At 52.5% G+C, this 10,939-nt stretch overlaps 1 protein-coding gene across 1 annotated transcript in view; it reads left to right on the top strand.

The window, feature by feature from the left end:
* The first annotated feature begins 47 nt into the window (after positions 1–47).
* The window catches only part of ZBTB16 (zinc finger and BTB domain containing 16), a 191,994-nt gene continuing 181,102 nt past the window's right edge, over positions 48–10,939 (top strand). Inside the window, exons 1-2 of the mRNA XM_066372807.1 lie at positions 48–368; positions 3,372–4,729. Of these exons, the coding sequence (XP_066228904.1) occupies positions 3,462–4,729 (1,268 nt within the window). The 5' untranslated portion in view covers positions 48–368; positions 3,372–3,461. The remainder of the gene's footprint in view (positions 369–3,371; positions 4,730–10,939) is intronic.

Genomic DNA, 10,939 nt, shown 5'->3' with positions numbered 1-10,939 from the left:
GGGGAGAGGACGGGCTGAGCCTGGGGACAGCGCGTTAGGAGGGAGGGAAGGGGGGCAGCTGTGGGCAGGGAGCCCGGTTCCGCCGCCAGGACTAAAGATGGAGAGGCGCCGGGGCCTCGCAGGGGAGGGGGCTTGGCGTTGACGTGGGACGCGGCGGAGGCGCCGAAGCCGGTGGTGATTTGCTAACCTCGCAGCAGAGAGGAGTTGAGGGCGATGAGAGCGGGTACTGCGAACTGCTGGGCGATGCCGCCGCTGCAGCCGTGATACCGAGAGCAACAGTTCTCCAGCAACACCTCTCCCCGACACTGGCACACACACCCCTTCTAAGAGGCACGCACACCCACCCCACAGCGCCCGGCTTGGCATCGGTGAGTGGGGGCCGGGGAGGAGCGCACCGCACAGCGAGAGCCGCAAGCCGAGGCGCCCCGGGGTTGGAGAGGTCTGCGGGGCGCGTTCGCTTCGGCCACTCGGCCGCTGGGCTTGTGTCTGATCTTATTCGGGTTGTTCCCTTCCTGCGGCTGCAGCAGTCGCCACTGCCGTTTGGGGGTCGGCTAAAAGAGGGAGCCCCGGCTGTCAGCTTGGGCTCAGCTGCCACCCCAACGCTTCCACTCCAGGGCACGGTTGGGGTGAGAGGTGGGGGCAGAGTGGTCTGCGGGGATTGAGAGTGCGAGTGGAGGGTTGGGAATCGGCAGGCTTTGTATTGCCGGGGACCGGCGGAGGAGTCGGGAGCCGGTGGGTGCTCATGTGTATGCGGACCGGTGCGCGGGCGCGAGACAGGATTGTGGTTTATTTGTGTGTTTATTCGCGGGCAGGCGGGGAAGCTAGAACCTGAGGATCTGAGAAGTGGATATGGGGGGCGGAGGAGAGCAGGACTGGGACTCGTTTGGGTTTTATTTTTCTTTGAAAAACGTGGTGGGGCCCTTTTTTTCTTGCTTGGACTTGATCCCCGCTCTTTAGGAGGGGGGGGGCGGCCGTGGCGGAGCTCCGGAGGGTCTCCAGGGCTCCGAGCCCTCTTCGGCTCTCGGCAGGACTGGCCGTGACGCCGGAGCTCGCTGTGCGCTCCCGGCAGCACTAGGTGGGTGCCCAGCTCTGCACCTGATGCGTTCGGGCTGCCGTTCCCACCCTGGCGCGCGGGCAGCTAGCTCGCACGGTCCCTGGAGCTCTGCCGCAGGCGCTCAGAATGCGCACGGTCTCGTCCGCCCGCGGACCCACTGGAACGCACAGACGCCCTCTACACCAACTCCCTCGCCCGCTCCCCGGGACGCACGCCCGGTGCCTGGGCTGGGCACGACGGCTGCTGGCGGCGCCCGCCCGCATCCGAGACTCGGGCTTGTCGTCCCGGGGGTCACAGCCCAGGGTCGGAGAGGGAGGCCTGGCAGATCCCTTCTCGCTTTTCCTCCCACAACTCTCGGTGGGGCTTTTGTGCTTCCCCTTCGCGGCGTGGCGGGTCTGCCTCCTCGCTGCTCCCGCCCAGGCGCCCAGCCGCCGGACACCAGCTTTTCCACCGGATCTCTTTTTCGCTTTTCCTCTTTCCTAGTCCAGTTCTCTTTCCTTCTTGCCGCCTGGCTCCCCAGGAAAAGTTGCTTCTCCAAGTTGGCTGAAGTCGTCTCCAAGTCTCCGTGGGGGTGGCTGGGAACCGGGTGTGTGTGAGAGCGAGATTGATCCCCGGAGCTCGGGCGGATTAGTGCAGGCGTTCCCCCTCACCGCCGGGCTGGGCGCTGCAGCCCGAACTGCCGGAGCTGAGTTGGGGTTCCCGCGGAGGGCAGATCGAGGGCACCCTGATTTTTCTTAAGATCTTAGGAGCTTGCTTTTGGGAAGGAATTCAGGTAGCCCAGCTTCCATTCTTTTGATTGCTGCCTTCTAGTTATCCGAAACCCCAAAGTTGGCGGGGAAAATGCGTAGTGAGGAGATGAGGGGTGAATGGCCTTTCCACTCTTGATGGCCTCAGTCCCCACCCCAGAGTGGGTAGCAGAAGTGTCTTGATTCACCTACTGCCAACCCTTTTTGCAGGAGATTTGTGGCTCTGGAGCCACAGGGCTGTTTCTGGGGGGTAGAAACGATTAGCATTGGGAGAAAGAGGGAGAACCCTTGCTCTTCTTTACTCCCTGTTCATTTCACTGCAATGTTGGCCACAGTAAGGCAGAGGCTGAGAGGAACTTGGGCCCGTGAGGGCTTTCGAACACTCTTTAAATGGTTCCGGTGTCCCAGAGTACTGTTGTTCCCAAACAGAGCTCTGGGAAAGCCCTTTGTCTCCCAAACTCTATCTCCCCTTCATACTGGTTGTAACTCACACCATAGATGCTGGTGACAAAATCACTTCTAGCACCCGAGAGGAGCCATGCTTAACATCAGTTGTGACTTTTGGTCACAGGAATTGCCCATTTCTGGGAGCCCGTGAGATGCACTTGGAGTTCATGTACCTAGCATGTATACTCTTGGCTGTAAAGATGGTTATGTCTTACAACCCCTCTTCTTAGGTCCTCAGTGACCTGCATTCCTATGTTTTATAGATCCTTCTGTCCACTGGGCACTTGTAGGTAGGGGGTAAGTGCAGCGTCTTGTGTAAGTATGCACCCATGTGTTGACAAACTCTCCCTTGCTGGTTGGTGTGTATGCACACGGATAATTCAGATCTTGGATCACACATACAATAATTTTGAGGCACCTACAGATGGAAGTGACCCAAACCAGTGTGTGGGTTATATGTGTGTGTTCCTGTTAGTGCCTAAAAAGGGGGCCGGGGTCTGTCTGTCAGTCCTTTTTAGGCCTGGGAGTGGAAAGGCAGAGGCCCAGGGAGACATTGCCTGATAGTGAGAAGTCTGGAGGAGGAGAGTCCTTGCCCACAGATTTCTGTGGGCCCTAACTGTTGGCTGCTAGCCCCAGCTGGGCTTGACTTAATCTGGGGTTACCACAGTGAAGCTGGGGTTTAGAAAACCTTTGTTTTGAATTTGAAGTTTGCTACACAGGGGTTGAGAGTGAAATTGAGGGCTTAAATGGACTAAAGGAAGGGGTTCAGTTGTTACAATTTTCAGTAAGTGCTGGACGCCTCCCCATAGCATGTTGGTCTTGCACACGGGACCCTACCCTCATTCAGCCAGACTCAGAAGACTGCACTGTAATTTTCACTTTACTTCATCTAACAGTGAATTAAGCATATGTTATGGCAGAAATTTCTCTTTGTTCTCATTCATGGGTTTGTAAAGGCAGATTTCTAGGAAGCCCCCTTCTACTCCATTAAAATTTCCAAGATTCTCTTGGTGGCTGACTGAGGGTGGGTGCTGTGTTGTGTTGTTTTAATTCTTACTTTTAGGAACACAGTCTAATCTACCTTTTGTCCTGTCGTCTCTTTTGCCTCCCCCCCCACCCCCCAGCCCTCTCTACTGGCCCAGGAAGCTCACCCTGCCCCACCACGCCGAGTCAGGAAGGAAAGAGAGCCTCATGCCTGAGCCGCGGGGAGCGCCATGGATCTGACGAAGATGGGCATGATCCAGCTGCAGAACCCCAGCCACCCCACGGGGCTCCTGTGCAAGGCTAACCAGATGCGGCTGGCCGGGACTCTGTGCGATGTGGTCATCATGGTGGACAGCCAGGAGTTCCACGCCCACCGGACCGTCCTGGCCTGCACAAGCAAGATGTTTGAGATCCTCTTCCACCGCAACAGCCAGCACTACACTCTGGACTTCCTCTCGCCAAAGACCTTCCAGCAAATTCTGGAGTATGCGTACACGGCCACCTTGCAGGCCAAGGCGGAGGACCTGGATGACCTGCTGTATGCGGCCGAGATCTTGGAGATTGAGTACCTGGAAGAGCAGTGCCTGAAGATCCTAGAGACCATCCAGGCCACAGATGACAATGACACGGAAGCCACCATGGCAGATGGCGGGGCAGAGGAAGAAGAGGACCGCAAGGCTCGGTACCTCAAGAACATCTTCATCTCGAAGCATTCCAGCGAGGAGGGTGGGTATGCCAGCGTGGCTGCCCAGAGCCTCCCTGGGCCCATGGCAGATCAGAGCCCATCTGTGTCCACCTCATTCGGTCTTTCAGCCATGAGTCCTACCAAGGCTGCTGTGGACAGTTTGATGACCATAGGACAGTCTCTCCTGCAGGGAACCCTTCAGCCGCCGGCAGAGCCCGAGGAGCTGACTATGGCTGGAGGTGGGCGGCACCTCGGCATGGCCGAGGTAAAGACAGAGATGATGCAGGTGGATGAGGTGCCCAGCCAGGACAGCCCTGTGGCACCTGAGTCCAGCGTTTCAGGTGGGATTGGGGACAAGGTTGAAGAAAGGGGCAAAGAAGGGCCTGGGACCCCGACTCGGAGCAGTGTCATCACCAGTGCTAGGGAGCTGCACTATGGACGTGAGGAGAGCGCTGAGCAGATGCCACCCTCTGCTGAGGCTGGCCAAGGTCCCCCAGGCCGACCGGAGCACCTGGCACCCACAGCTGAGAAACATCTGGGTATCTACTCCGTGTTGCCCAACCACAAGGCCGATGCCGTGTTGAGCATGCCGTCGTCGGTGTCCTCTGGCCTCCACGTACAGCCCACTCTGGCCGTCTCTATGGACTTTAGCACCTATGGGGGCCTGCTGCCACAGGGCTTCATCCAGAGGGAGCTGTTCAGCAAGCTGGGCGAGCTGGCCGTGGGCATGAAGTCGGAGAGCCGGACCATCGGGGAGCAGTGCAGCGTGTGTGGGGTGGAGCTTCCTGACAACGAGGCTGTCGAGCAGCACAGGTAGGTCCCTTGCCAGTCTCACCTGACACCCTGGCCTAAAGTTCTGGCCCTGACACCCGGCCTTTATACCTGACTGTTCCTGAGTCTTGGGACCCGGCTTGCCTGTGCTCCCTGCTATTTATAAACAAAACATTTCTTTCGAAATCCTGGGACTGGGGGTATGCTTTTCAAATGTGGTGAGGGTCCTAGGGACTTTCCTAAGCTCTGGGGAAGTTGTGGGCCCAGCTGCACATGGAGCTCTGTCTTCTTTCTCCTGTTGGGCTCCCATTTGCTCGTTCTGCTATTGGGTCTCTTCTCCTTTGCCTTGAGTGACTGATAAAGGGAGGGACGAGAGGAACTGGGGTTGAGGACAAAGGTCTCCCACGGCCTGGATGTAGCCATGCTGTGGGTTTCGGGTGTCCAGGTCCCCGTCAGTGGTTTCTGCCAAGGCCGGCTGTCTGCAGCTCAGGAGGATGGGACGGCCAGTGCTGCTTAGGCCTCGAGAGCAGCTGCAGGTTCCACACGTCATTCCTGGTGAACACTCATCACTGGGAACGTGGCTTCCTCTCTCCCTTCTCATTTTCTGTTCCTGAAAACACATTTAGAAGGAGTTGATTTAAATGCAAGGGGGAAGGATGGGTATGAGCATCTTGCAGTGCAGCCTCCCGGCTAACTCTTTATTCTCTCTCTGCTCGCCTTGAATTAAATGTGACTTCAGGCCAGTGTGGGCTTCCCTCTGGCTTCTGTTTCCTTCTCTGTGGATTAACTATCCACTGAGCTCTTAAGATGTGTCTGGTTCAGTGCTAAGTGCTTTATGTGGAGCCACATTGTTGTTATGACAACCTTTTGAGATAGGCGATGTTCTTCTTTTACATGGGATGATACTGAGATCTTTTACCAAAATCACAGAGAACATAGGAAGTAGAGCTGGCTGGAATCGAATTCAGATCCTAACGTCCTTGCATTCTGCTGCCTCCTGGATTCGTTCAGTCCTGAGGAGGACTGTGTGCCTATAGAGCAGAGGGGTTTTCAAAATTACTCATTAGAAGTGGAGGAAATATGAAGGGAACCAGTAGCAGGTTTGGTGTTCCCTTGCATCTGTCATAACGACATGCCCATCATTTTGCCCTCTAGTTCCCAGGTCTGAGGAATGTGTTCAGAAATGCAGTCTCTGCTGTCATCTTGATGACATTTCCCTGTAAACTCTCTGGCCTGCTCTTTGGCTGACCTTGGAGGATTCTCCACATTTGCACACCTCTCTGTCTATCCCGTTCCTCCATTTCTCATAGTGTGGGAGGGGATGTGACCTAGAGGCTGTGGGCCAGAGAGGGGAGCAGCTGGAGATTGTCTGACTGCCCCAAGCTGAGCTGGAACCGGCTCCGACAGTGCCTAGTTGTGGCTCTGAAAGTTACTTACTTACCTTGTGGAAAGTGCTGCTGAGCTAAATGTAGCCGATTTTTTAAATTTCCGGTGGGTGCGAAAAATAACGGCTGCTAAGGTGTGTCTTGATGCTTGTAACCTCTTTCTTGGCAATAAACTGAAAATTGTGTTTTTGCTCAAACTTTCCTAAAGAGAAAACCCCCTCCCCAAACTCTGACCAGGTAGTGTTACCATCTCTTCCGGTTGTGAATGATTTCAGTAACGTACTATCAGAAATGGGCTACAGTGGAAAGTAAACATGTTTTCTGGCTCTCCTCAGGTCCTGTTTGCTTCTCTTTAGCTGAGAAGGCTACAAAAGATGGCACCCTCCCAGCAGTTCTGAGTTCCCATTCTGTGGGACCTCGGTCCTCTGGGGAGGGACTGAGGGTTGGTTGTGTGCTACCACACAGAGCAGAGGGGGGTGGAACTGGACTTAGGATTGTCATGTCACCTTTCTGAGCTTTGTTTTACATTTTTTAAAATGGAGGTAGCGGCATGGTGTGGTGATGGGTTAATGCAGTCTCATTTGGAAGTGTCTAGAGCTGTGATGGCACTAAGGAACTGTGAAAGTGACCAGTGTGCCCTTCTGTCCCCCATCCAGTTTGGGCCTCGCTTCTGTATAACCCTCCTTGTCTCCGTGTCCTCGTGTGTAGTGTCCACAGCACTGCCTTCCCCTGGGGTTGTGATGGCCGTGGAGCATTGCAGAGAGTGTCCCTGTCCTTGTGGACTGTTGATGGTGAGGAGCTGGTCCTTGAGTCCTTGTTGTCACGCTGGGGGCTGCTGACACGGAGAATGTGCTTTTGATGGAGAGTGGAAAGTAAGTGCTGCAGCCCAGGAAACCAGAGCTGGGGCAGGGCCTTGGGTGGGAAGCTGTGAGGGTCTAAGGAAACGGGGAGGGACAGAACGTTCCTGCGCGTGCTCGGCCCTTGCACAGACGGACGGCCCCTTGGCTCCTGATCAGACACACTTTGTAGGAGGCCTTTTTCCTCTCCCTCTCCCTCAAAGCTCCCGGATTAAGGTGCTACTTCCCTCTTTACCACTGCTCTCTGCCACACACCCCCCATTCCAACTACAAGTAAGCACAAAAAGGCAAGACAAAACAACAGAGTGGGAGATTTTGACATCAGGAGAGTGTGGACTTGGCTGTTACGTACCATAACCGTGTTGATGGTGATGAAATAATAGGCTATAGGTTTTATTCTTTTTTAAGCACATGGGCTAGAATGTTGGTAAAGGGTTAAGTACCTGCAGTTACACTTTCTTCCTGGGGAGGAGAAGGGCACGGAGAAGAAAGAGGAAGAGAGTTCTGGCGACGGTGTCGGAAGGAGAGTTTGCCGTGGAATCCCATCAGTAGATTCCCTCATGACTTGGCCCCAGGCTGGTGAGAGAGTGGCATCGTGGCCTGACAGAAAATTAGGATAAAAATTAGAGAAGTTGTGGTCCTTGCACATGGCGAGATGTGAAAGCAATGTCCAGTGTAGTCATGGGTTGATGGAAAGACCGGACAAAGACACTACTTGAGTAAATCAAATGGGTCTTCCTCACCTAAGGGATCCAGGAGGTCAGAACAGTCAGAAGACCTGGCCAACAGGGTTCTCCAGGCAGCAGGAGGGGCAGGCTCTGGACCCCCTAGGAGGCACCTTACAGAAGATAATGACTGAGGGAGGGAGGGAACTTCAGGAAGACTGGACTCTCTTTCTCTAGGCTCAGTTTCTCTTCTTTCTTCTTCTCTGTCTGAAAGGCTGAAGCAGTTCTGCATGTAGGCTTGTCTGGATCTGCTCTAGGAACCTTCTCAAGTGGGCCAGGTATACCTTCTCATTCTCACAGTCACATACATGTGTGGTAAGATCACAAGGAACCGTTGGCTTCAGTGTGAACACAGTCCTCTTTTACAGCCCTCAGTCTCCCCCAGCTCATGCAGCTTGGTCACAATATTGTTTCTGAATCCAGTCCTGCATGGTCAAAGTGGGGTCTGGTTTCCTCAGAGCTCTGATATTCTACAGACAAGCTGTTGGACCACCTACAGTGTGAGTCCTGCACACACAAAGTAGGGCTTCTTGCCTGGTAAATGCAGGCATGTTCAGGAACCACGAGGAGTGGTCTCAGCCAGCTCCCCAGACCCAGCTCTAGGGTGCCTGAGCTGTGTAGTTGAGATGTCAGAGTTCTGCCTGGACCTTTGCCTTGGTCTCTCTCTGGTGGCCAGCTGCTCTCTTTTCAGTGGTTGACTGTGAAGAGGGTCAATAGCTATTGACCTTGGTTTTGGCGGTTTTGGGGAGCTCAGAAGTTGTCCTGAATGCTTGGTCCCTTTTCATGATTCTATCAGCTTTAGGCACCTCTGAAGTCAAATCATTATCTTTTTGGAAGAGAGAATTCTGTGAAATAATGATAAGTAACAGCAGTAATATTAATAATGCACCCCCTCTGTAGTACTTTCTCCTTTGCCAAACATATTTAATGGCTTTATCTTTCTTAACCTCACATCCTCCCCAAAGGGGATGTAGGTCCATCATTCCAGATCTGTGATTACAAGGTCTGAAAAGCTCTGAAAGCTGATGGGTTCTGTGTACATTTGCAGCAAACTCCATTTAGTGGCAAAACCTGATCTGAGCTGCTGTGAGGCTATATTTATCCTATTTTGAATATTCATATGTTTTGCTGCAAAAAATATTAATGTGTTTGATTACAGAGTGCTTCCTTAGACTCCTCTGGGACTGGGCAAACACTATCAGCCGCATAGCTCCTTTCTAAAAATCTGAACAGTCTGGATTTCTGAAGCACCCTGGGGTTCTGGATAAGGGATTGTGGGCCATTCTCAACCCCAATTTACAGATGAGGAAAATGAGCTTCGGAGCCAATAAGTGACTCGCCCAAGGTCACATAACTATAAATGGATAGGACCAAAAGTCCAGCTTGCCTTCTAACTCACAGCACCGAGTGCTCTGCGCCAGGCCATATAAGAACAAGTGCATTGCCACTTTGGGTCAGATCCATCTGACCTAGTCTTTGGTTGCCAACCCCGCTCCCTGAGATGCCACCATAGGAGGCTACAGCTATCTTCCTTGACGTCAATCCTAAAGGTCAGGTGGCGCCCAGCTTCTCTTGGTAGCTATTTATGGCTGTTCTGTCATTCACAGATTTGCCCAAATCCTTTCTGAATCCATTTCTGTTTCCAGGAAGTATCCTTTTGGGGGGGTGATGAATGACTTCAGTTTATAACCTCTCGGGCTCCTGGAAATCTAGTCTTTTTGAGAGGGCATTGGTTGTAGAGCTAGGAAGATGGCAGAGGCTTTGGGAAGGTGTGCCAGCTTTGGCAGAGGCCAGACCTGCATGTAAAGACCCAGCTCTGCGTGTTTGTTTTTTTGTTGTTATTGTTGTTGTTTGTTTGTTTTTAGCTTTGGTCACCCTTGTCAGTCCCTTTTATCTTGAGCCGAGCTTTCATTTCTTCATTTGTAAACTTAGGCACTTGGACAAATTGTTTCTGGGTTGTTGAAGTCTTTAGAAAATTCTTCTACCACGTGTGCACCCACTTTCAACTTCATGACGTCCTTTTGGTTAATTAAATTTTGCTGTTTTTGAATTCTGGACTCCAGCTAGACTAGGGGGTCCGTGAGATTTGAGTCTGCCTGTGATCTGCTTAGGGTTACTGAACCATCTGGGATTTAAGCTGAACTCTGGGAGATTTTGATGATGACTTATTTGTTTCCGTGGAGGAAGGTAGCATGCCCTCCTGTTGCTGTGAGGAGTCCCATTTTGATGCGCTGCCACCATCGGTTCATTGTGGGGGAGGGGGTGGGTACGGAAGTGTCAGGTCCGCCGCACTCTTCCCTCCTGCATGTTCTAGGAACACTGTGTATGATCTTTAAGACAGTGATTATCCTACGCTGTTAAAATCAAACTCTATTCAGAAGTCTTCAATTTGTTGTTAATTCAGGAGAAAAAAATTTCCAGTTACTTTAATATTTTCAATGGATGATTTCAAAACAAGTCCAACTGAAAGCCCGAGTGTGAGACGTCAGAGTCTTGCTGCATGAGTACAGACATGTCTCCATTTGTCCAGTGGAAGGTTGCTGAATTTTCCACAATAACAAAAGGTTGTCTCAGTCAGTCCCGTGTCGGTGGTGTTAGGGGAGAGCCCTGACTCAGAGGCAGTTGTTTACCATGGCGTTCCCACTGCCCCACCTCTGACTCTACGTTTTATACGCAGTAAATGTGTATTTTGTACAGATGAGGCTATTTGGCTCAGAATCCCAATTTCACCACTTGCCAGCTGTGTGACTATGGTTACATTACTGAACCTCTCTGTGCCTGCTTGTTCTGTTTGTAAAATGGGAATAATAACTACTTATTTGGTTTATTACAAGGATTAAGTTGTCAGTATTTGTTAAGTGCAAGGAATAGTGGCCCGAGGTGAGTGCTCCATCTGTGTTTGCTGTTGTATCTTTATTGTTGTTGTCGTGAAGTGGGCACACTGGTAAGTAGTGCAGCGTGAAGAATGTGTTTGTATTCGCCTAGGTTTTGCTTTGGCCCTGCAGACGTATTGGTTCACACAGTGTTGTAAAAACTGCTGTCTCAGGGGCACTGTGTGTTTGGGGCTGTGATACATGGTGAGAACGGGCATTTTTTGTCCGAGAAGCTGATTGCTTGTACCTGGGTGGCCAGGGTACTCTTTGTCCCATTGACCTGAAGCCTGATGAGTCATTCCAGTCCTCATTTAAATTTAGCTGGGCCGCTCTCCACCATCGCAGTTTCCAAGTGAGCCGGTGGCTCTTGGATGCAGTGTCCTGCTGCTTGTGCATGTGGCCAGGTGAGCAG

The sequence above is a fragment of the Saccopteryx leptura genome, chromosome 1 (genome assembly GCF_036850995.1).
Source record: "Saccopteryx leptura isolate mSacLep1 chromosome 1, mSacLep1_pri_phased_curated, whole genome shotgun sequence".
Classification (NCBI taxonomy): domain Eukaryota; kingdom Metazoa; phylum Chordata; class Mammalia; order Chiroptera; family Emballonuridae; genus Saccopteryx; species Saccopteryx leptura.
This window is presented reverse-complemented; position numbering and strand designations above follow the sequence as displayed.